The sequence below is a fragment of the Arabidopsis thaliana genome, chromosome 5 (genome assembly GCF_000001735.4).
Source record: "Arabidopsis thaliana chromosome 5, partial sequence".
NCBI lineage: Eukaryota > Viridiplantae > Streptophyta > Magnoliopsida > Brassicales > Brassicaceae > Arabidopsis > Arabidopsis thaliana.
In genome coordinates this window covers 13,292,856-13,319,368 of record NC_003076.8, presented here as the reverse complement: position 1 = coordinate 13,319,368, position 26,513 = coordinate 13,292,856, and the positions used below count along the sequence as shown (strand labels likewise).

The 26,513-nt window shown below is 39.5% G+C and overlaps 1 protein-coding gene and 6 pseudogenes across 7 annotated transcripts; 4 read left to right on the top strand and 3 right to left on the bottom strand.

Moving 5' to 3' along the window:
- Positions 1 to 578: 578 nt before the first annotated feature.
- Positions 579 to 4,214, top strand: AT5G35052 (annotated as a pseudogene; the record flags this gene model as incomplete). The annotated part of the gene is made up of 1 exon: positions 579 to 4,214.
- A 3,300-nt stretch (positions 4,215 to 7,514) lies between these two features.
- Positions 7,515 to 8,333, top strand: AT5G35050 (hypothetical protein (DUF1985); the record flags this gene model as incomplete). The annotated part of the gene is made up of 1 exon (NM_001161274.1): positions 7,515 to 8,333. One exon carries the CDS (start codon positions 7,515 to 7,517, stop codon positions 8,142 to 8,144), a length of 630 nt encoding a protein of 209 aa, NP_001154746.1. The 3' UTR covers positions 8,145 to 8,333.
- Positions 8,334 to 12,904: 4,571 nt separating this feature from the next.
- On the bottom strand, positions 12,905 to 13,900 carry AT5G35048 (annotated as a pseudogene; the record flags this gene model as incomplete). The annotated part of the gene is made up of 1 exon: positions 12,905 to 13,900.
- Positions 13,901 to 14,562: 662 nt separating this feature from the next.
- Positions 14,563 to 17,949, bottom strand: AT5G35046 (annotated as a pseudogene; the record flags this gene model as incomplete). Its single annotated transcript has 1 exon — positions 14,563 to 17,949.
- Positions 17,950 to 21,064: 3,115 nt separating this feature from the next.
- On the top strand, positions 21,065 to 23,897 carry AT5G35045 (annotated as a pseudogene; the record flags this gene model as incomplete). Its single annotated transcript has 1 exon — positions 21,065 to 23,897.
- Positions 23,898 to 24,326: 429 nt separating this feature from the next.
- AT5G35040 lies at positions 24,327 to 25,343 on the bottom strand (annotated as a pseudogene; the record flags this gene model as incomplete). Its single annotated transcript has 4 exons — positions 24,327 to 24,570; positions 24,682 to 24,748; positions 24,852 to 25,116; positions 25,209 to 25,343.
- Positions 25,344 to 25,690: 347 nt separating this feature from the next.
- Positions 25,691 to 26,209, top strand: AT5G35035 (annotated as a pseudogene; the record flags this gene model as incomplete). The annotated part of the gene is made up of 2 exons: positions 25,691 to 25,921; positions 25,997 to 26,209.
- Positions 26,210 to 26,513: the final 304 nt, after the last annotated feature.

The following is a 26,513-nucleotide window of genomic DNA, read 5'->3' as shown; positions in this document are numbered from 1 at the left end:
TTGAGAGATCCCCTGTTACTGAAGCCTATTCTGTAAGGGACCATCTTTGTCTCTTGACCTTTTACCTTAGCCAAATGAGTTCATTGATGATGCATTGCTTGATTCACGTTCCAGAACTAATGAATGTTAAAGGGATTGGTAGATTTGAAAACATGTGTAGGTCGAGCATATGAGTCGGATTGATTGATAGTAAGGCATGGCTAAAGTTTTTCAGTAGAATTCGATCATATCGCAGCTTAGAACTATCAACTTGGACATTGATTTCATTTGGTTTATCTAGTGCTTTGGCTCTGAGTCCCCGATTTCAAACCTCACCTCTAGCTTGTTCTTAATTGTTTGCTTGAGGGCAAGCAAAGACTAAGTTTGGGGGAGTTGATAAGTGTGTATTTTGCATGTTTTAAGCATCCATTTGTCATCACTTTAGCACCATATCATCACTATTTTATACCATTTCTCATCATTTGTCATCACTTTGCATGTTTAGGATAGTTTTGCATGCATGTGGCATATTTGTGTTGTTTTCAAGTGATTCGGAGCTGTTGAAGAACTAATTGGAAGAAGCGGACCTGATCATGCCAAACCACTCGACCTCAGGTCGAGTAGACGCTTCACGACCTCAACACACCACTCGACCACCTGGTCGAGTATAGGATTTCACCACTTCACCTCATCACTCGACCCCCTGGCCGAGTACCCCACGAGAGTCACTCGATCACTTCACTCGACCCCCAGGTCGAGTGTCTTCACCTCCACCACCTGACCATCACTTGATCACACGACTCTACCTGGAAGTCGAGTATCACCATCACCACCACTCGACTACATACTCGATGTCGAGCTTCAGAGTCTTCTCCATTCCGCACTCAACCAGACACTCGAGCACAAGGAAAAAAAGAAGATTCTAGCTTATCACTCGACCTCTCACTCGACCACCTGGGTCGAGTACAGTTCTTAATCCGTCTCAATACTGCGTCGTTTTGAGTATTAGGGTTTCGGAATATTTTTGCTATAAGTAGCACGTACTTTACATTTTCGAGAACAAGTTTTTTCTAAGTTTTATTTCGCAGACACTGTGTTCTTGACCTTTTGTAATCCGGATTTCTCTTTATCTATTCAGTATTAAATATTCGGTATTTGTTCTTGATTTCGTTTACTGTTGTTCATCCTGTTATCACCTTGCTATTACATTGTTGTTATCATGTTTTCACTCCATTCAACGTTTATGTTTTCTTCAATGATGTCTCAGTAGTGAATAGGTTTCTGAGGATGGATTAGAGTAGTTTAGAATTCTCAGTATGCTAGGTGGTTGAGTTTGATTGATAGATCCCTTCTGGATTAGTTGTTCTTAATGCCTATTGCTTTCTGATCAACCAGAATTTGAGCCCAGACATTTCCGCGCCCAAAAGGTGTTCGATGAAATGTTTAAACAACTAATTCCAGAGATTCGTGTCCCTGTACCAAAGTATTGGTTGCAGGGAGCGTTTTGCCTTTAACTTGTTGATTCGTAATGCCTGTTAGGTTAGCTCTCGTCAATGGTGATTGAGTCTGGGACTAGGTTAACTTGAGGGTCTCTGTTGCGGTGGTACTTAGATTTGGTTAATGAACTTGTTGTGTAGGGATAATTTATTGAGCCATGTCAATCACCTGTAAACTGAGGAAACAAAACTACTCAATTACCCCATCCTCGAGAATTCTTTATCTGATTAATTTTATTTTTTACTCTACCGTTGTTTACTGCATCTTGTCATCTGTTGCTTAGTCCCTGCAATTCTTTGCTGTTACTCGACCTGATACTCGACCACCCAGTTATCTGGCAACAGACTCTGCAGTCAAGTATCCCTGTTACATTTTCTGTCCGTTACTCGACCTGTCACTCGACCACACCCTGTGTTGAGCTGCATCGAGCTGTGTTGGTCGAGTGTTTTATTGTTTCTACTTGATTTTCTGTTTTCTGCATGTTCACTTAGGACTGCTAGGACACACCAAAATCTGTTATTGCTTGGCTTGACTTAGTGACTTCTGATCACATCTTGATTGTTAGCATCACACCCATTTGGATTGATACCTAAAATACTACAACGACATGATTGGTGTTTTAGGATAATTGACTAAAAACCTATTATCAACCCAGAACATGTGGGGGAAAACTTTGCTTACCACTAACTACATCCTTAATAGGATACCACATAAGGTGACTGCAAAGTCACCACATTAACTTTGGAAAGGTACAGTACCCTCGTACAAATACCTAAAAGTGTGGGGGTGTCTAACAAAAGTGGCTGTACCACCTCCCAAAAAGGTCACAATTGGGCCTAAGACTATAGACTATATCTTCATCGGATATGCGCACAACAGCAGTGCTTATCGATTTCTTGTTTATAAATCGGATATTCCAGATATCCATGAAAATACAGTTATAGAATCAAAGAATGCATCGTTTTTTTGAAGATATTTTTCCTTGTAGGAAAACTCAAAAACGAACTCGTGATCAACGAGATGCAGCAACCTTGAAAGCCACTATTACTGTTGAAGAAACAAAACATGAACCTGAAGAACAACCTAGGCGGAGCAAAAGAGCTCGCAAAGAGAAATCTTTCGGTGATGATTTCTTGATGGCGTTTTTAGCTGAAAACGTACCAAGAACTTATTCAGAAGCCATGTCTACCCGTGATGCACCTTTTTGGAAGGAAGCAGTCAATAATGAAATAGACTCTATCTTGAAACATCATACTTATGAGATAGCAGATCTACCCAAGGTTCTAAACCATTGGGGAGTAAATGGATTTTCACTATTAAAAGGAAAACAAATGGTGATATTGATAGGTACAAGGCTGGCTTGTGGTACAAGGATTTCGACAAAAAGAAGGTTTAGATTTCTTTGATACCTATTCTCCGGTAACGAGAATAACTTCAATCAGGATGCTCATAGGTATTGCAGCCTTACGAGATCTTGAAATACATCAAATGGATGTAGGATGTAAAAATAGCTTTCTTGCATGGAGATTCGGAAGAGGAAATCTACATGAAACAACCTGAAGAGTTTGTTATTCCAGGACAAGAACACAAAGTGTGTAAACTTGTGAAGTCACTATACAGACTCAAACAGGCTCCTAAGTAGTGGCATGAGAAGTTTGACAGTGTTATAATGTCTAATGGTTTTACCATTAATGAATGTGACAAATGCATATATTTCCAAATTACTCCAACGGGGTACATTTTGTTATGTTTATATGTAGACGATATGCTCATCTTCGGGAGCAACACAGATATCATAAATCAAACTAAAAACATGCTCAAAAGATATTTTGAAATGAAAGACATGGGTATAGCAGATGTTATTTTGGGTATAAAAATCATTAGAACTGATGAAGGCATTACCTTGTCTCAAACCCATTATGCTGAGAAGATACTTGATCGTTTCAAGCATTATTCTAATGGGACTGCAAAAACTCCAGTAGATCCTCAACTTCACTTGACCAAAAACTCTGGTGAACCTGTGCAACAGGTGGAATATGCAAGAGTAATTGACAGTTTAATGTACTTGACAAACAGTACAAGACCAGATTTAGCGCACTCTATAAATGTACTTAGTCGCTACACAAGCAATCCAGGACATAAGCATTGGAAGGCTATAACTAGAGCTTTGAACTACCTATGTTATACCAAAGACCATGGCTTGCACTATGGTAAAGAACCCGCATTTTTGGAAGGTTACAGTGATGCCAACTGGATCGCAGATTCCAACAACTCTAAGTCCACAAGTGGATACATCTTTACACTTGGAGGTGCAGGAGTATCCTGGAAATCTAGCAACCAAACTGTGGCAGCCAAATCAACTATGGAATCGGAATTCATAGCATTGGATACAACTGCAGCGGAAGCTGAATGGCTTCGTAATTTCTTGGAAGACATTCCCATGTGGGGGAAACCTGTGCCTGCAATACGTGTACATTGTGGCTTCGTAATTTCTTGGAAGACATTCCCATGTGGGGGAAACCTGTGCCTGCAATATGTGTACATTGTGATAGCCAATCTCGTCACATCAGACGACGACATAAAACCATTCGACAACTTATCTCAACTGGAGTAGTCACGATCGATTACATCAAGGCAGCTGACAACCTAGCGGATCCATTTACAAAAGGTTTGAATCGAAATAAAGTTGCAAGATCATCAAGAGGAATGGGTTTAAAGCCTACCACCTAAGAGAAAGTTTGATGATAACCCCACCTACAAAGATTGGAGATCCCATGACATAGGTTCAAAGGGAAAACTAAATCAAACTAAAACTGTTAAAAGCACTGAGAGACTGTTATCTCTTCCTAGTTCCTAAAATGATGTACAATGCTTCCTGTATGTGTAAAGGTTAAGCATTTGCTTTTAATGATTTGAACCTAGCTTTGTAAGATATGTGAAGTATTTACTGGATATTTTTTTTAAATACAAGCAGCTAGTAAATCACTTTGTGAGTGTGAAATGGGGCCGTTTCTAGGAGAATATGTGAGGCTATACTCTCCAAGTTCCCTCATGATTAACCAGGCATGTTCAAGGCCACAATGAACAAAAACAGAGAACCTCGTTCTATGAGAAAATGAAGTTGTGTTATACCTGCTGTCTAAGTTTGCATCAAACTCCGGATGGTTCAAGACATCATGTTCACCATCTGGCCGAGTAAACTCGACAGATACTAATAATGAGTAGGTTCAAAGCTGAAAAACGCCACCAACTCAGATACAGTTAGTTTTCGTTTATACTCTCGAAGGTCTGTCTAGTCTAGCTAGTTGGGTCAGTCCTTAGGATTAGTAAAATCGTCATATGTTTAGACTTATTTCTATTCATGTGGGGGATTGTTGGAACTTTTTTGACATAAATTGTTTTCCGGTGACTTTTCGGCCGAATTCCGGCTAAACGGAATTGTTGGGTCATTAGTGCATTGGAAAGCTGGTAAAGAGTAATACAAAATGGTATACTCATACGTCAAAAACGGAGTTGTATTGAATGAGAAATAAGGGTGTAAAGTGGGACACTTGGGCCAAACCGGACCGAACCGAACCAAACCGGGCTGAGTCGGGCTGCCTGTTGTCGGGACGTCCCGTCATCGGCTCAAGGGCTGTCGGGCTTGTGGACCGTCATGCTTGTGAGTTATTGGGCTTGATGAGTTGAATCTTATGGAAATATTCTCAGGATAGTCTCAAAATATTCTGAGGATAGGATAGTCTCAGAATATTCTCATGATAGTCTCAAAATATACCATGCATATCCTGAAAATATTCTCACAAATCCTATCCCCCTTTATTATATAAAGAGATCAAGCCTATCATTATTTCTCAAGCTCTCAAACACAAAACACTTTAAATTCTAAATTCTCTCCTCTCTCTCTCTTGCTTCTTAAAAGTAAGTTCTTAGTTTAATAGGTTTGAGAGTATATCATAGATCTAGTTCGCTTGAGTCTAATACTTGTGTGCTCGGGTATTAGTTCGTGATCGGTTGTATCCTGGGATTCAAAAATCGTGATGTCCAAAAAGCACTTACAGCCGATTTATTGAATTAAGGAAAAAGATATCATATCTTGCCTCCGTGATTTACTTTCTATCCTTAATTACTGTTAATGTAATTTTATTGTTATTGTTATCTTAATAAAATTCGTACTTGTTTTTCAATTCGGTTTTTGGGCTCATACAGTTGATCCATCTATATAGCCACGAATATCCACGGAAATGGGAAGCTGCCAGTGTCCAAGGTACCTTAATCTACTAGTGCGTTTGATGATGCATCAACTTCCACTCATCCGTTTTATTATAAGGTTTTCTCTCATGAAAAAGTGGTAAAAATAATTCATAATTTCAGTTCCACTCATTTTTTATTATGAGTGCAAGTTATTGCATCAAACGTGAGTGAATTTTTTTTTCAATTTCGTTTTTCTATTTTACGAGAAAACTAATTTAATATTATTTTTAATAAATTACAAAATTTGACCATTTATTACTCTAAATTCATTACTTTTATTACCAAAAGTATAAATAATTACATAAATTTAATTTATTTTTTTCATTTTTGTAGTTTTTATAAATTTTTGGGATTTTTCGGATTTTTTTGAGAAAAATATAAAACTTTATTTAAATATTAATATTTTATTCCAAAATTAATGTTGTTATTAATTCTGTTAATGTCCGTGTATGAAACATCTAACGTTTAAAAGTTCGTGTATTATCCTAGCAACAAGAAATAATTTGTGTTTGAAAAAAAAAACTAGTTTGTGTATTGTTTTGGCAACGCTAAAAGTTTGTGTATTTTTTTCAGAAGATATAATTAAGTTGATTTAATTTTCGTGATTTTTCCCACAAAAATTAGTTTTTGTTATATAAAAAAAGAAGGGATATCCAAGACCATCATTTATGGGTTTAGTCTATACACAGAAAAAAAATTTTGGGTTTAAAATGGGTTGGGTATAATTAGTAACCATTTTATTTGGGTCTTGTTTAATTGGTATTGGGTACCCAATGGGTATATAAAAGAAAATCAGTCGATCTCTTCTCTCCTTCTTCTTCAAATATTAGGGTTTCGAGCTTCAGTCCTTTCGGCTTCTCTTTAGTCTGGGTTTGCTCATCGTTCTTCCCTCACCTCAAGCGCTGTTCTCGAGGGATCTTTGCTGTCAAGTCCCTTGGAGTAAGTTATAGCATGTATACTTTGTAAATTGATTTTGCTTTTCTGGGTTTCTATCAATAAGCTTAGCTTCGTGAACTGTCGAATTGTTGTAACTTGTAAATAAGTTTTCTAGGTTGATGTGAATCGATTTTGCTTTTGCACGTGTTGGCATCTTACTTGTGGAATGCTTGAATTCGTGATTGACTCTAAGTTTTATGGGTTGTTGTGAATCGAGTTTGCTTTTGTGTGAATTTGATTGTAAAGTGAAAGTGAAGTGAGTGAAGTGTTTGAGTGTTGTGTGAACGTTAAGTCTCCTTGGCTTTACAGTTGTTTCATAAATATGTCTTCTTGTTCCTTGTGATTTGTTGCGTAAGTATTAGGATTTGTTTCATAAATGTCTCTTCTTTTTTTGGTCATCTTAAGATTGCCATTGCCACTTTGGATCAGTTTCTATGGGTTTTTGAGAAAGGTAGTTTTTGATGTTTTTTTTATGTGTAGCTAAGAGTGTAAGACTGATTAGAACGAGATTAAAGAATGAAAATAAAGTTCACTTTGAGAAATTTCGGTTTTGTTATTTCTGTCCTCTAGCACTAGTGTTAATAAGCAACTACTTGAGACATTATCTAGAACAGAACATCGGTAGTGATGTGACAGAGATCGTTGATGAAGTATCATGTAGATTATATTACAGGTTGTAACTTTGAGTGTCTCTACTTTAGAAATGATAGTAAAGTGAAGGTGAAGTGTTTGACTTGAGTGTTGTTAAATCTCGTTGGCTTTACTGTTGCTTCATAAATCTCTCATAGAAAGTGTGCTTTATATGATTTTTATACACTATATTGTGTAATGATGATTTTGGCAGGTGCATAATGTCTAAACACAATCTAGTGGCTCAATCTAAGATTACATTGCCTACTACTAGATACGGGGAAGAAGATTGCAAGATATTGGGATCAATCAACAATCATTCAAAATTTAGTTACTTGAAGATTATTAAAGAAATCCTCTCTAACTCGTTATTCAGTAGGCTGGAAACTACTTTTCTTGGCCCAATCATCAAAGCGGGTTTAAGAAAAGCAGGTGGTAATCAAAAAGGACCTAATGGCTTGGGTTTTTCTGGTCAGTTGGTTCGCTTTCTGGTAGTAAGACAACTTGTGTCGTCAAGGGAAGACGGGATTTGGTTTTGCATCAACAACAAGCCGATGAGATTCTCATTGACTGAGTTTCATCTTGTCACGGGATTACCATGCTGGATAAAAGAAGATGAAGTCCCAGTAGATTTTGAGTGTGATTGGCCTTTGTTGCCTGACAAACCCCCTATAAAGGTGGATGATTATATAGCACAATTGAAGGTCTTGGATGATGAGGAAAGCAAGGCACGACTTGCTATATTGATTGTTATTTTGACCGTCTTCATGCGGCCAAATGGCATTACAAAATACTCGATTCTAAAGGAGTATTTGGCCAATGCGAAAAAGAATATCTATGCGTACCCCTAGGGAAAAAATACGCATTTGACATGCTGGTGTTGTCGGTAAAGGATGATGATAAGAAGAAAAATCTTGCAAAGATTTATCTTAAAGGATTTCCCATGGCATTGCAGCTATGGCTGTTGGGATATGTGTCAGAATTAAAAGAGGCTTATGCTCGGCTCGATGACAAATCAGATCGGTTTCCTGTTTGTGCGAGGTATTTATCTACTGTTCAGCCTTCTTATGAACAAATCATGGGTAAGGAAGAAGATCTTGAGGTAATCAGTTTTCTTGGTGATTCGAATGAAGAAGAAGATGATGATGTTCTTATGCACTTGTTAAAGAGTGATTACGTATTCTCTGAGTTAGATTGGAAGAGAGGTTATGCACTTGTTGAGCACCAAGAAGATGAGGAAGTTGAGATTGGTGATGGGTCAGATGTAGACGCAAATGTAGGGGAGACGCCGATGTAGAGACGCATACAGAGGATAGCTGATAAGTAGGTTTTTACGCCTACTTATATGCTGAAGTGAGGTTCAGTTCAATTCTCCTTAAACACTAACATGTCGATGCAGCTATAGGGGGTGTCAATCCAGTCCATTGTTATTGCTAGCAATCAAGATGTGTACATAAGCAACTAAGTCAAGCCAGATTATAATGATGGTTGGTTTCTAGTAACAATCCTAGGTCAGGATTCGAACAACAAAAATAAGAACTTAAAAGCCCTACTCGATCATTAGGTCGATATAACCAACATGCAACAAATTTAAGAACTAAAAATGCAATCAACAGGTGACATAAATAACTAGCCCTGGGAGTTCGGTAAAAACCGAGCAAACCGAACCGATCAAACCAAAACATTCGGTTTTCGGCATCCGGTTTGAGAAGAGATATAAACCGATCGTATAAATTAATTTTGGAATTCGGATTTCGGTTAACTCGGTTCGGTATTCGGTTACCGATCGGTTTATTCGGGTTTAGGAGGACACACTATAAAAGTTAAAAACCCTAGATCTAATTCATTTCCTAAAGATAAAAAATCTCATCTCCTTTCTCTACGATCTGTCTTCTGTCTTCATCTCCTTCCTTCTTTTCTAGTCTCTACCATCTTGATCTTCCTCTCTCTCTCATCTCAATCCGCCTTCAATCCATCTTGATCTTCTTTGTTTTCCTCTACGATCTCCATTCTTCTTCAGTTCTTCTTTCTCCATCAACCTCGTTTAATGGTATCTCTCTTAATGTTGGAATAGAATGGTCGGAGTTTGTCGCGGATCAGACGGTCGGAGTTTGTCTCGGCTGTCGTCGTTACTGTCACTGTTACCGTCATCGTCACAACCGGAGCCGCCGCCGTTCAGCTCATATCCTTGTCAAACCCCTAAAATTTGTATTGGGTTGAGCTATTAACTGTATTGGGCTTTTATTTGGGTTTAGTTAATTGTATTGGGTTTGATTTGGGTTTTTGTTATTGGGCTTTGATTTGGGTTTGTAATGATTTATTTTATTGGATATGGGTTTGTAAAAGAATTTTTTTTTCTTTCTAATATCTAAACCGAAATAGAAACCGAATTAACCGAAGAAATAAAATTCCGGTTCATGTTCGGATCATTAATTTTAGCCAATAACCGAGCCGAACAAACCGACTTCCGAACCGACCCGATCCGAATTTCAATTCGGGTCTATTCGGTGGAATTTTAAAAAAAACAAATTTTCTTCAAACCGACCCGAATAACCCGGTTTAGCCGAACTCCCAGGCCTGCAAATAACAGGTAAATAAAAGTGCAATCATGGGGTGAATACAAATAAATCTAAGAAGAATAGAAGTCCTAAGAATGGATTCATTGATAAGGGCAACTCTAGGGTTCATCAGGTGGCTAAGAGGTGAAAGGTAGATACCCTAGACGATAGATTCAAGAACCGGGTCAATCCACTCTCGTGATAGAGACCCCCATAACTCTACCACTTCCTAATCTCAACTCTCATTGATGAAACATAGAAGAGCAGGGTTTAAGCAACAATCTACCAAAGCCAATAAACAAACTAGCCAATCTCTTGGTCTATACCTTACAAATTTCTGGAATTCGTAGATCATGCATCCATTTGAACGTCTTTTAGACGTTGGACGTCTATAGTCGAATTTCACATTAGCTAGCAAAAATCGCATAGGGGCCAACGAATCCAGAAGGGATCTAACCTAATCTTAACAACCTGACTAACGTAAAGATTACCCTAATCTGATCCATCCTCAAGTACCCTAATCACTACTCAAGCAACATAACTAAGAACACAAACCTAGATATTACTAAAATCATACCAAAATGTAGATCTAAACAAACTAAACAATTTTACTCAAAGAACTAAATGCAAAAACAAAATAGATTAAGAGTAATTAAGTTTTGAAGATTCAAGAACACAAAAAAAAACTAAAGGGTAAAAGCTAGATTCTTTGGACAAATTTCAAAGTGATCTATTTATAGTAAAATGTTGAAAACCCTAGATTCACTAGAAGACAAGAGACTTGAGGCGGTTTGGGCGAGTGCTCGATCTTGGGGATCAAGTAAAGGGTGCTGCAAAGTCTGCGCCTTTGTGTCCATGCTCCGAGTGATCAATTGGTCGAGTAGATGCTTCTTCCTCTCCTATCTGTATGCTCAGATGTCTGGTTGAGTGGGGAATGAGGAGGATCCGAAGATGCTTTGATAGATCAACAAGTCTGGTAGAGTTGGTCGCCCTTGGTCGAGTAAATGGGTCGAGTAGAGGATCGAGTAAGAGGGGCGAGTAGACCGATCTGCTACTTCCTCTGTGGCTACTTGGATCGAGTAAGTGGGTCGAGTGAATTGATGCCTCCTCTGTGGCTGCCTGGATCGAGTGAACTGGTCGAGTAGATTGTTCTGCTGCTTCCCTCCTGGTTGGATAGGGTAGAGGGTCGAGTAGAGTCCTTGTAAGCTCCTTCTGCACCTGAAAACACACCAAAACATGCAATATGTATGCAAGATGATCCTAAATGCCTAAGTGTGCAAAATAAGCTAAATGTGATGCAAAATGATATGAAACAATGAGTGATCACTAAGCTAAATGATGATAAACACATGCCTAAATGAGTAAAATATAGTGTTATCAACTCCCCCAAACTTATCTCTTGCTTGCCCTCAAGCAAGCAAAATATCTTCAGTTGAAGGAGAGGTTTGAAGGTGGGGATTCAAAAACCGAAGCATGCATATAAAACGGGCTCAATGTCCAGGTTGCTAATTCTAGGTTGCAAGATGATAGACCCTTACTTAAAAACGTTAGCCATACTCGTCACAATGCAACCTAACAACATGCCTTAATCTATTCAAGCATTCACATCAACCAATTTCCTTTAACATTCATTAAGCGTGAACAGTGGATCAAGCAATGGTTATGAACTCACTTGGTTTCGGGCTTAGGCTAAGAGACAGAAATGGTCCCTCTAATGATTTGGTCGAGTAACAGGGGACTCTCAGAGAAAAGATTGAGCTTCAGCAGAATGCTAAAGGTAAAAGCCAACAGACACTTACAAGAACAGACTCCCATCTACCCAATGATATATAGTATGATAGCTCAGAAGATGATCCCAGTCCCATAAATGTCCTAACTCTATCCTTTTTCTCATTCTTTCTCTTTTTAGTTCAAATTCTAAGGGGTTCTTGTTTAAAACGATTCAAGAGTCTAGCGGATTTGGTTTTAAACTTTGACAAACTTAAGGCTTTTCTTCTAATCTTAGCATAGAGGGCGTTTTATTCCTTGAATCATAATGCCTAACTTCTTTAAATTCCAAACCCTTTACTAGACTAACACTTTTTGTATCCCCCTTAAGAACTTTAAACTCTTATTCTCTTTTTTTTTTTTTTTCATTCTCATTCTCATTCCCATTCAATCCATAAAAAATCTCAATCCCAAATACAAGTCTCCACCTAGTCCTAGCTAACCCAAAAAGCGTGGGCTAGGTCTACATGAAAGACTGCTCTTGTCGGCTCATACCTAACACGTTATACCAAGCTCAATCGAAAAGACCTCACAATCACACACAAATGATCTTTGGCTTGAAATAAGGCTAGGCTAAGGGTATGGGAAACTGCTCTAAAAATGAGAGTCAACTACTTGAATTAACAGAGGGTGGTGAAATGAATAAGATAATCCAAGTATGTATATGGTAGCCATGAGTTCACAAACAATACATAGACATGATAATTGCAAATTCAGTTCAGGTTCTAATAGATAGGGAATGACATCAGATAAGCGAGTTTCGAATCAAAGCAGTATAGTCAAGTTGTAAATTCAAAGCAGGGTCAGGTCTTATTACAGAGAAACAATCAGTTATGCAACATAGAACTAACAACCTGGGCATTGAACTTACTTCATTGAATTAAAACATGCTTAACGGTTTGAAATCATCATTATCTCCTATGCAAATGAGCAATCCTAAATGCAAACACACTATATACAATTCTAAAATGAAATGCAATCTACATGACACTCTATTTTGTGAAATCATTTTCTGAAATTGATTTAAATTTTCATGGTTTTTTCTATGCCTTAGATGATGCAAAATTTGAAATAAGAAAACAGAATACAATGTTAAACATGTCTTGAACCCTCCCCAAATCGTAAATTACACAGTCCATTGTGTAATAAAAATCTGAATGAGAATTCAAGATAAAAACAAACAACACACAAAGAAAAATAGAAATGCTATGGTATATACAATGGTTGAGGTGGTGTTACCTCAGCGGTCATGTGAAGTACATGGAAACGTAATCGTCCATACTCTCTTGAGTATAAGCAGGGGCTGAAGTTGAGGCGGGAGGGTTTTGCTCGTTCTGTCCGGTCGAGTAGTTGGTCTAGCGTGTTGAAGCTCGTCTATGCCTACTTCCTGGCTCTCTCAACTTGGAGATCACTTCCCGAGGCTTAAAAGATGAAGTTCGGGGTTGGTCGATTCTTTTAGCTCTCCTTGCACCTGGATAGTTGCAACATACTCTTTGTAGCTCAATAGGTGATCCAAAAGAACAACACTCAGCGAAGTGTCTGCTCTATCACCCGCCATCTTCCTCCCATCTTTTGTCTCACTCAGAATGAAGACCAAAGATTGGTCTATCATGCATAGCTCCTCTTCACCAACAAATCCGGTGGCCTTCTTTGGAAAGAGGGTGTTGGCGATGCATTGTGGAGTTTTGTAACAAAGGCCTCCTCTCTCTTCTTTCTCTGAATCATCAACACAGAAGTGAACCTTGAGGGTTGCAAGGAGTTGGCAGCTCTCCTCTTTATATCCCCCACATTGGCAGCTCATGAATGTTACAAGATTGGCCAATTCTATCAAGTATTCCACATCACCACAAATACCAAGCTCTTGCATCGTTTCCTTATGCCGGTATCTAGTTCCCTCAAACTTCAACTCTTCAAGTATTGATAGTACTCGCTCGGGGTTGGCTCTCTCTTCCTCTTTGGTCGGTTTCTTCTCCCAACAGGGGCTGGTGTATCATCCCCGATGATCTCAATCAGAAACCGCTTCTTCAAAGGGTGCCTCTTCATGGTGTTCTTCTTCAGCCTCAACGACCCTCTTTCCCCAAGCTACTTCTTCTCTTTGCATGGCTAAGCGGCTTGAGCTTCCACCTTGAATCAAGCTTGATCTTTGAGCACAGCAAGCTTGGCGAATTTGGCGTTCAGTCATGCCACTCATGTCAAACGCCTCAACCTCTTCGTTATCAACGGAGGATCTTCTAGCTCGAGATGAACTTTTTCTTCTTGAATCCATAAAGATTGGTGGTGAGCTTCAACAGGGCAAACAAGAACAACTCTCCAAGAGGTATCAAAGCGGAAGGGAATCGGTTTCTTTGGTGACGAAATTTTGAGCTTGAAACCGATTGAATGTTTGAGGATAGACTTGGGAGTGATCGAGTAACTTTTTGGTGAAGTATTGGTGAAGGGGAACGGATTCTTAAAGAGTGATAGGGAGCGTTTGGGGAAGGGTTTTGAATGAAGACTTCAAAGCTTTGTGAGAGAATTTCGAAAACGAGATGATGAAAGAGAGAGTTTCAAGGAGGGTTTGTGGAATTCAATGGGTGGAGGAGACAGGTCTTTGGTTTGTTTTTGGAAGAGATAGAAAAGTTGATTGTAAATGGTGAGGGGCATGGGTAATTGCTTTGTCCATCGAGTAAAGGAGTGTTGGGGGAACAAGTGGGGTCACGCAAGTTATGCTTTGGTCTCTAAATAATGAGAGCTCGAGTAAAGGATCAAGCATCTTCTTGAATTGCGCAGCTCTTGATCGAACGGTGGAGAGCTCCTTGTTCTTGATCATTCGGTCAAACAGACCAAAATAAACCTCAAGAAGTCACTCGATCAAACGGTGGTGGTGCTTCTCTCATTTGGTCATTCAAATCAACGACTCAAAACACTCCTCCTCATTCTACTCGATCAACGGTTGAGATCTTTCTTGACATGGTTTGAATTTACTCGACCGTTGACTCCATCATGGTCAATGAAATAAACCTGAATCACTTAAACAAAAACATCAAAAATAACAAGAAAAATAGAAAGTTATATACATGGATAGACATGGGACTTCCTCCCAATTGAGCTTGTTTTAAGTCACTAAGCTTGACTCTTACATAGCTTAGTCAGAAAAAAGGTTGAAGAGAGGAACAGAGAAGTCCTCATCTTCACTGGTTGAATTTTCAGTTTTTGAATCATATTCTGCATCCTCTCTTGACATATGGTAGGATGAGTACTCATTTGATTTTTCTTCAAAATAAGCTTCTTTCTGATCAGCAGAGTAGTCTTCTTCTTCTGAACCAGGCTCCTTTGACCAATCCTCAATTTAAAAATTGGGGTAGCCTTTAACCATTTCTTGAAGTTCCAGAATGGTGCTGTTTAACTCTTTCATCTTGTGAGTTAACTTTCCAATTGTATCCTCCTGAGCTTTATATCCAATCCAGAGCTCTAGGAGTTCTTCAGCAACAAAATCATGAATCAAGTGTTCTTCTTCAGCAGAGGGGTTGGTGGGTTGTTTAGGCACTCCTCACTCAACAACTGGCTCTCCAAGTTTCTTTCCTCTAAGTGAACTCCTTTCTGATCTTCTGGTGCAAACCATTCTGTTGTGAAATCTTCGTCCTCTTTGATAGCTAATGCAGTTTCCATCTTCTCTGGATTAATACTCATTGAAAATTTATTGACTATTTTGTCAAACATCCATAGTTGATCTTTCAGCTTCATCACCCTTGAAGATAATCCCTCTATGACTCTGCTTTGCCATTTAAATTTTTTTCTCATCTCATACCAGTCATCTTCTGTAGGATCTTCAGTCTGAGCTAACCCTTCTATTGCTTTCTTCTTGTGGTCAAAAGTTCTCTTCAGCTTGCTGAGTTGAGAAGTATAGTTAAATCTTGGTTTGGTTCCAGCTTCTGCTTCTTCATCAACATTCATGTCCTGAATCCCAAAACTCTAACCTCCTGTTGTTTATTTCCCTGAAGCTTTTCTGATGTCAAATCTCATCTTGATACCTTTTTCAAGGTTTAGATCAATTTTTTCACATATGACATCTATGACTGCTCCAGCTGAAGCTAAGAATGGTCTGCCTAGGATCAGGGGATCCTTGCCTTCTTCATCTACGCCCAATACCACAAAATTTGTAGGTATCTCAACATTTCCAATCTTGCCAGGCAGATTTTCGATTAGACCATGAGGATGTGCAACAGAACCATCAGCTAAGAGTAAAGCTAAGTTGTAGAACTTGTATTCCATGATCCTTAGCCTTTTAGCTGTAGAGAGAGGCATAAGGCTAACAAATACTCGCAAATCACAAAGGCACCTATTGAATGTCAATGGTCCTAGAGAGCATGACAAAGTGAATGAACCGGGATCATCAAGCTTTTCTTGGATGACTTTCTTCTTGTAAGTTTCCTGAGTGCTGACTCTACTAATCATCTCTTGATTCTGATCCTTCTTGAGTTTTTCTATTTTGAACTTTTTTCAGAATGGTGAGTATTCAGCAAAGGTGTGTGCTCTATAGTCCAGATGAATTGTTGGGTGGCAGGTGCAGCAATTTGAGTTGAATCCCCCCCTTCTTGAATCATACTGTCCTCAGTATTGGGAGTCTGATGACTTGGTGGAGACTCATCTTCTTGGTGGATGGTGATAGCATTTGCAGTAGCATAGTCCTTAGGGTTCTGAACTACTTTCCCTGGAAGTTGTTGAGGATGCTTCAGAGCAGAGGTTGATGCAAATTGACTCTCCACATACTTGATTTTGGAATTCAAAGCTTCAAATTTGACATTTAGATCGTTGTAAGAACAATCGATCTTGTTGTGTAATTCAGCTATCTTCTTGTCACAAGCCATAGCGCCAGTAGCTTGTCCTTGAATGATTTGTTGAATGAGGTTCTTAATTTCAGGATTTTGAGCTGCTTGGGCTTGTTGTGGTTGTTGAGTGAACCCTGGAAGTGGATTCTGCTGTTGGTAGCCTCCATTAAACTGTTGTTTAGGGACATAACCTTGGTTGTACTGAACAAATGGCTTAGACTGATTCTGTTGTGGTGGATACACTTGATCTTGGGGGTTAGCTACATTAGTGCTTTTGTAGGAGAGGTTTTGGTTGGGCTTGTAGTTGTTGTAGCCCTTGTTGAACCCTCCTTGGTTGAATGTAGCACAGCTCTTCAGTTTGATCATTCCCCCTTTCTTGCATTTGGAAGTGCTCTTCATCAGTGAAGTAGTGTATCTGCTTCTGCTGAGCCAACACCAGCTTGTCTAGCTTTTCATTCAGAGTCTTGATATCTTTGCTCTGTTTGTCCTCAGTTCCTCCAGTTCCTCTCACTGAGCGATCATAGTCTTCATTGTAGCACCCATCAGATTGTTCCAGATTTTCGACTAACTCCCAACCTTCTGCTACATCCTTGTTCAAGAAGTTTCCATTGGAGGCAGTGTCGAGAAGCATTCTGATCTTTGGTAAAGCTCCTCTGTAGAGTGTGCTCAATAATGAAGCCTTCTTAAAACCGTGATGGGGGCACTAAGTGGTGTAGCTTTTAAACTTTTCCCAAGCTTCACATAAAGTTTCATTGTTTTTCTGTGTGAAGCCTGAGATCTCGTTCCTCAATCTAGATGTGCGAGCATTAGAGAAGAACTTGGCAAGAAAAGCTTTCTTACAATCATCCCAGGAGGTGATGGAGTCTGGGGGTAGAGTCTTTTCCCAGTGGTGTGCCTTGTCTCCCAAAGAGAAGGAAAATAGTCTGAGCTTAAACATATCTTCAGTGACACCATTGATCTTAGTTAGGCCACAGAGCCTATCAAAGCTGTCAAGATGGTCCAGGGGATCTTCCATAGGTAGACCATGAAACTTGTTTCCTTGGATCATGGAGATGAGACCAATCTTGATCTCAAAGTTGTTGTTCTGAACTGGTGGAGGCACTATTCCTTGTCTTTGGTGATGATTTCTTGGGGCTTCACCAGCACAAATGTTTCTTGGTTGATCAACATTAGGTGGGTCTTGAACATCAACTAGTTTGTTCTGTTGATCCATAGCAGTTGATCTTTGCTGATCATAGGCTGCCTTTGCTTTGGCTTCTTGTAACTCACGAGCTATTCTGTCTATTCTGTCTTTGAAAGGTAGTAGGTGTGCAAAACCTTTGGATCGAGTTTTCATGCACAAACATTAGTACCTATACCACAAAAACAAGCAGACGAAAAGATGAGTTAGTAACTTGATAAATGTAAAAGAACTTGATCTTAACTTTTTCTGATATCTTGAATGTAACAATGCAACAATGAATTGGCTACGGCGCCAAATTGATAAGTAGGTTTTTAGGCCTACTTATTTGCTGAAGTGAGGTTCAGTTCAATTCCCCTTAAACACTAACATGTCGATGCAACTATAGGGGGTGTCAATCCATTCCACTGTTATTGCTAGCAATCAAGATGTGTATAGAAGCAACTAAGTCAAGCCAGATTATAATGATGGTTGGTTTCTAGTAACAATCGTAGGTCAAGATTCGAACAACAGAAATAAAAACTTAAAAGCCCTACTCGATCATTGGGTCGAGTAGAACCAACAGGCAACAAAATTAAGAATTAAAAATGCAATCAACAGGTGACACAAATAACAGGTAAATAAAAGTGCAATCAATGGGTGAATACAAATAAATCTAAGAAGAATAGAAGTCCTAAGGATGGATTCATTGATAAGGGCAACTTTAGGGTTCATCAGGTGGCTAACAGGTCAAAGGTAGATACCCTAGACGATAGATTCAAGAACCGAGTCAATCCACTCCCACTCTCGTGACAGAGACCCCCATAACTCTACCACTTCCTAATCTCAACTCTCGTTGATGAAACATAGCAAAACATGGTTTAAGCAACAAACTACCAAAGCCAATAAACATACTAGCCAATCTCTTGGTCTATAGCCTACAAATTTCTGGAATTCATAGATCAGGCATCCATTTGAACGTCTTTTGGACGCTGGACGTCTATGGTCGAATTTCCACATTAGCCACCGAAAACCGCATAGGGGCCAACGAATCCACAAGGGATCTAACCTAATCTTAACCACCTGACTAACCTAAAGATTATCCTAATCTAATCCATCCTCAAGAACCCTAATGACTACTCAAGCAACATAATTAAGAACACAAACTCAGAAATTACTGAAATCATACCAAAATGTAGATCTAAAGAAACTAAACAACTTTACTCAAAACTAAATACAAAAACTAAATAGATTAAGAGTAATTAAATTTTGAAGATTCAAGAACATAAAGAAAAACTAAAGGATAAAAGCTAGATCCTTTGGACAAATCCCAAAGTGATCTATTTATAGTAAAATGTTGAAAACCCTAGATTCACTAGACGACAAGAGACTTGAGGCGGTTTGGGCGAGTGCTCGATCTTGGAGATCGAGTAAAGAGGGTGCTGCAAAGTCTGCGCCTTTGTGTCCATGCTCCGAGTGATCAATTGGTCGAGTAGATGTTTCTTCCTCTCCTATCTGTATGCTCAGATGTCTGGTTGAGTGGGGAATGAGGAGGATCCGAAGACGCTTTGATAGATCAAAAAGTCTAGTAGATTTGGTCGCCCTTGGTCGAGTAGAAGATCGAGTAAGAGGGGCGAGTATACCGATCTGCTGCTTCCTCTATGGCTGTCTGGATCGAGTAAGTGGGTCGAGTGAATTGATTTCTCCTCTGTGCCTACCTGGATCGAGTGAACTAGTTGAGTAGATTGCTCTGCTGCTTCCCTCCTGGTTGGATAGAGTAGAGGGTCGAGTAGAGTCCTTGTAAGCTCCTTCTACACCTGAAAACATACCAAAACATGCAATATGTATGCAAGATGATCCTAAATGGCGAAGTGTGCAAAATAAGCTAAATGTGATGCAAAATGATATGAAACAATGAGTGATCACTAAGCTAAATGATGATAAACACATGCCTAAAATAAGTAAAATAAAGTGTTATCAATAGCGCTCGTGAGACCCTAACGGACGCAGATGTAGAGACACAGACAAAGGATAGCGTGGATGAGATGCAGACGCTGGAGAAAAATTAAGGATTGGTTGAAGTATTTCAACAACTGAGTTTTCAATATGATATATGAACCTTCTGCTAGCACTACATTACTTACCACACTACTCAAAAATCTCGATATGGAGGCATGCTTAGACAAAACAAAATATTCTCTCCCAATGGACATGAGAAGAAATCTCAAAGGCAGTGAAGGAAAGATCATTAGAACATTATAGGTGGTTTATCTCCTTTCAAACTCAGAACTCAAAACTCTTGTCTCTAGTGGGTATGATTTTGGTTGTTATGTGTCCTTTTGCTATGATTTTGAACACAGCTAGAAATCTCATCATAAACACTCATATATCATTATTGCTTCGTTTTTTCTTTTCAGCCATTATCTTCCGTAGATGTAGAGAGCGTTGACCAGAATGAAATTTATCAAACAGTAGTAATGTTTCCAATGTTTTTTTTTTGTTATATAATAGGGAGATTAACTGTGATGGGTAGGAAATTAGGTGTTATTACCAGAACACGACAGAACTTTTTTTAATTACTGTTATATTATCGAATTTTTTTTATTACCCAGCGTGCCCCTACTAAACGTTATCGGAAAAAACGTAATTACAGGGAATGCCACTGCCACATCAGAATTTGTTGACGTGGATTAAATGAACTCAGCCGGCTGAGTTACGGTATGTTATATATGAGTCATAACGAAACGGCGAAGTATGAGTATAACTCAGCCAGACGTTACGGCTGAGTTGTAAAATGTTGCCTGAGTTATTGTATAACTCAGGCAACGGTATGGTTGAGTTAAGGATGGTCGGCCGAGTTATAAGAAGTTATAAGATAACCCAGCCAACAATATGGCTGAGTTATGAGAAAAAGGCTGACTTCTTTCCTCGACGCGGCCGAGTTATAGTTTTGATTGGCTTAGTTATGGAAAGATGTGACGGCTGAGTTATGGTCGAGTGCTATAAATCAGCCGCCAATAGCTGGATTACGATATAACTCAGCCATGTTATGGCTGACTTATTTTTAAAAGATTAATTACTATAATATCATGCAGTTATGGCCGAGTTGTTGAACGTTACGGTTGAGTTAGTTGAGTTACGACATACAACGGCTGAATTAACTTTGTTTTTTTTCCTGTTTTAATTACTGTAATAGTATTCATGTCACGGCTGACTTAAAGATTTGCTTCATGGCTGTGTTATGAACTGTTTGTTTGGTGGCTGACTTGCCACGTCATCACTTCAAAACGGCGTCGGCTGTAATAATCCATGTCATCATTCCATGTCAGCATCCTCGACGGAAATACGAAACGTCCCTTGCTTCTTTAAATCGTTTTCCCAGACTGTGTCCACCGCCTGAACGTTACAACATCACCGGAACTTTCTTTTCTTCATTCATCTTCTCATACATCTTCAATTTCTTTCATCTTTCTCTTGATATGGCTGGTCCCGCTACGGTCATAGTTCTTTCCGGTTTATGGGTAAAGAAACAGAGATTCGTATTTAACCCCGACGAAAGAGGGTGTAGAGTTGTGCAGCTAGAAGCGGAAAGAGCAGTTTACGATAGTCTTTTAAAGATGGTGGTCGATGATTACGGAGTGAATCAGTCGACCCATCAGTTACGGCTGAGTTACATGTTCTCTAACAAGACACTGAAAACTATGCCCTTCGATACTCCACCAGTTTATATCTCCAATGATCGACAGTTGCAATGTTATCTAGGTTTGACGAAATTCGAGCAGCTACGTCTCTGTGTGGAGTTTACGGCGAAAGATTCAAGTGATATTAGTCGGAAGGATGGATCAAGAGGAAGGGGTTCGAAACGCGCTATTGCATCTGACTCAAGAGCAGAATCTAGATTCGAAGTTCTGGGTTGGGGGTTTGAAGGTGTTTGTTACGATTATCAAGACGATGAAGCAGGGGACGATGAAGCAGGGGACGATGAAGCAGGGGACGATGAATCAGGTGTCGATGAAGCATCTAACAAAGAAGCAAGTGACGAAGAAGAAGATGATGAATTTTCTAGCCGGTTTGATTTTTTCGACGACTCCGATGGTGCCTCATCTGATGATGAAGACTTTGTTGTATACGGCGAGCCTAAGAATAATGACGAAGATTCACCGAAACCTTCTCCTTCGAAGAGAACTCAGACCATGGAAATGATCGGATCTCCTGGGAGCCTGACTGATTTAAAGTTGGAGCTGTCTACGCTAACACTCGCGGTAGGCCAACAATACCGTAGCAAATTCGAGTTGGAGTATCGACTCAAACTTCTTGCGATAAGGGATGGGTTTGATTTTGATGTACCAACTTCTAATAAGACTACAGTATCTTACGAGTGCTGGGTGGATAGATGTCTTTGGAGGGTTCGTGCATCTAGACAAGGAAATAATCCCAATTTTCATGTTTATATATACGATTCGGAACACACATGTTCTGTGACGGAACGTTCTGGTCGATCCCGACAAGCAACACCTGATGTTCTGGGAGTTCTTTACAGGGACTATCTTGGTGACGTTGGTCCGGATGTTAAACCAAAATCAGTCGGAATAATCATCACTAAGAATTTTCGAGTAAAGGTAATTACAATGTTTCGGCTGACTTACTATTTATCTGCTGGCTGACTTATAGATATTTTACGGTTGACTTATTGATATAGTATGGATGACATATAATTTTATTCTGGTTGAGTTATGACTTTCAAGGCTGACTTAAGATCACTTATTGGCTGAGTTGTGGTATAGTTTAGGCTGACTTATCGATTAATATGTTTGTGTTAACAGATGAGTTATTCGAAGTCATACAAGATGCTCAGGTTTGCAAGGGAGCTCACTCTGGGAACCCATGATAGTAGTTTTGAAGAACTGCCTTCTTACCTATACATGATAAGACGGGCAAATCCGGGTACAGTCGCGCGTCTTCAAATTGATGAGAGTGGAAGATTTAACTATATGTTCATTGCATTTGGTGCCAGTATCGCTGGGTTTCATTACATGCGCAGAGTTGTTGTTGTCGACGGTACCTTTCTCCATGGTAGTTACAAAGGGACGCTCTTGACAGCCCTTGCTCAAGATGGTAATTTTCAGATTTTTCCGTTAGCTTTCGGTGTAGTTGACACTGAAAATGATGATTCTTGGCGTTGGTTTTTTACGCAACTCAAAGTTGTTATTCCTGATGCAACGGACCTGGCGATAATCTCAGACAGACATAAGTCAATAGGGAAAGCAATTGGTGAAGTGTATCCGTTGGCTGCTCGTGGGATTTGTACTTACCATCTCTATAAGAACATTTTGGTAAAATTCAAAAGAAAAGATTTGTTCCCTCTGGTCAAAAAAGCGGCAAGGTGTTATAGGCTGAATGATTTTACTAACGCGTTCAACGAGATTGAAGAGCTTGATCCTCTACTACATGCATACCTCCAAAGAGCGGGTGTTGAAATGTGGGCGCGTGCTCATTTCCCCGGTGATAGATACAATTTAATGACTATGAATATAGCGGAATCAATGAACAGAGCACTGTCACAAGCCAAAAATCTTCCCATAGTTCGACTGTTAGAAGCGATAAGACAGATGATGACTAAATGGTTTGCTGAATGGAGAGATGATGCGAGCAAACAACATACTCAGCTCACACGTGGTGTTGAGAAACTCTTACAGGTAACTCAGCTGTAACTAGTGCATAACTCAGTCGTCGAATAACGATAACCCCGTCATAACGAGAATAACTCAGCCATAACGAGAATAACTCAGCTATAAAGGGAATAATTCAGCCATAACTTTTTTTTTTGTTTCTTGTCTCTTCTCTCTAATAGACCCGCGTCAACTCGTCAAGACTTCTAGATGTACAAACGATTGATGCTTCCCGCGTTCAAGTAGCTTAGGAGCATCTTTGCATGTTGTAAATGTGGATGAAAAACAATGCACATGCCGTCTTTTCGACCAAGAGAAATCACCATGCATCCATGCAATCGCAGCTGCAGAACATATGGGTGTGTCTCGTATATCCCTGTGCAGTCCTTATCATAAGAGCAGTCATTTGGTCAATGCGTACGCTGGTGCAATCATGCCTTCAGATACAGAAGTCCCTGTTCCTCAAATTGTAATTGACCAACCGTGTTTGCCTCCGATTGTTGCGAACCAGCCAGGCAGGCCCAAGAAACTAAGGATGAAATCAGCACTAGAAGTCGCCGTTGAGACTAAACGCCCTAGGAAGGAACACGCATGTTCTCGATGTAAAGAAACAGGGCACAATGTTAAAACTTGTCGTGCATAGTACTGTTTGTACTCTGTATGTGTCTTCTTTCCCTTGTTTGGCAACAGTGGTATGTATTTCGGTCATTTTACATGTTATGGCCGAGTTATATAATTAGGGAAGTCGAAAGGTTCGGTCATTTTACATGTTATGGCCGAGTTATATAATTAGGGAAGTCGAAAGGTTCGGTCATTTTACATGTTACGGCCGAGTTGAGTTCATTTTACCTTTTACGGCTGAGTTATAGATAAACTATGTTAACTTACGACTGAGTTATATTCGTATTATGTTATTTAGTGTCTGAGTTATTTAATTATAATACGGCTGAGTTATCAAACTGAATTTTGAAGGCAAAGACAAAATGAAGTTCCCCCAGAATAGTTGTTTGAAGGATACATAGGAGGAATGAAAAGTAAACAATGGTAATAACCCGATTCCTTCCATCTTGCATTACTCGAGGACCATTTTTAACTCTTGCACTTCTTCGATATTGGGGTCGACAGTCACATCTGATATCCGGGCATGATTTTGGATCTTCACGTGATTGGGGCAAGGATGATACCTGAAGATCTTCCACCAGGTGAGTGCAACATATATATTGTCAATAACAATATTGTCATTGCGAAATGATCGAAATTTCCTATGCAAGTCAACCGCCAATTCGCCAAGAGCCTCACATTTCAACCTCTCCTTACTGAAACATATAAAACAGTCTTACACTTAAGCTAACTCAAGAAAAATACATGATGAAAAGAAAGAAATTTAGAAGTAAAGAAACAAAAGAAATTATACTATTTGTCCATACTCTCGAAGGTAAGTCTGAATCCGTCCATCTCCCAACCATCTTCTGTAATATTTCTCAGACATCCGACCTCGACGAGTGCACCAACCAAATCTGGGAGTATGAAATAAAGATTAAAAGCAGGCATGTGATTTGTGAAAGTATGAAATTTGCATTAGATACGTATTACTTACCGACCAAATTTTCAGTATGAGCGGTGTCTTCAATAATGTAGTCAAAAGGTGTGAATCTGTTAAATAATACATTTTCCCTTGGGTCGGAATGATTTAGCTCAGTTGCATTCATGAACTCAATCATGTATTTGTGGGTTGTTGTTCGGACAAAACCACAGTTTTCGATAACACCAAAAGTTCTGATTTCTTTCCACTGATTCTCTTCAAGCATGTTGTAGTAACGTTGAGAAAACCGACTTCCGATTATAGCTTCAATTTGGATACCCTATGAAAACAACATTGGAGGGTGAGTTATATAGGGAATAAGACAAGCAGAAGGTTAAGTATGCCTTGTATCACGAGTGAAGATCCCATTACCCACTCATCGACAAAGACGACCCGTAGTTTGAATGAGTTATCTGTGATAAACGAGACGTACTTCCTAAGAACCATAACACAAATCGTCCAGCAAGTTATGTAAGGATTCAAGTCGCGGAGGCCGTCGTAACCCATGGTGAAATTCCGAGTCGTTGAAAATTAAAGAAATATTTTGAACTCGTTAGCTTCTGTTTGTGCGAGTTTAGCCTTCTGGTGTTTATGGGAGAAGCCGTTTTTATAGGCGTATTAAACCGCTGGTAATTAGGCCGGATATAACCGTACCTCGGTTAGTCAGTAAATCGAATTGAACTTCATGTTTTTATTGACAACTCAGCCGTAATGTGATTTAAATCAGCCATAACAAGGACGATTTGTCGCCAAACTCAGCTGTAACACGCAACCTTTCGTATACCTTGACTTGTCTTTTTTAATAATTCTTGACAACTCATCATTTAGACGTCTCATCCTCACATCTTAACGACATGGTGCCTCACATCGACGGACAGTTTCTAAGAGATGTCGAAGCCGTGCTCACCGCTCCTGATCGTGGATTGGGTACATGGGTCGACAAAACCACTGTTACGTGGTTCAAATTCAATCACCAACTAGCTGTCGCAATTGGTGATATACTCCAACGCAACTTTCACCATGCGTGGCCGACGTACCGGATGATTCCCGTTGTTTTCAAGGCAAGGTGGTTTTTCCTCCTCACGGTAAGCATCGAGTTTTTATATAAAGCACTTCCTGTAAACCGTAGACCAAATTCTTACTATTTGCTCTCTTTGTAGCGTATGCACACCTGGGATTCAAGGCACACGGTGACGGTGTGGACGCAGTTTAATTTGGTGGCTAGAACGTTGTACCGGGACAATATGCGGGTGCTGAAACGGGGATGGGCGCGTGGTTTGGATAAGCCGAGGTGGATGACGACAACAGTTTGGAATGATTTGGTGGACATGTTTACTGAATTTGACCCGGATGATGTCGGTTTCATGTCTTGAATGCTTTTGTGTCTCTTACTTATCGTCCCTTTATCTCATTCCTATGAACTCAATATGTTTCTCTGTTTTTTTTTGTGATGGCTTTATATCTCATATTATCTACGATCGCCTTCTCAGTAAAGTCAGTGGTTATCGCTTGAGGTAACTTGTTAAATTTTATCATAACTCAGTCATAGCGTATGATTAACTCAGTCATAGCGTATAATTAACTCATCCAAAACATTATAATAACTCAGCCGTAACCTATATTTCCGAAGATACAACAGATATTAACTCAGCCATAACGTATGATTAACTCTGCCAC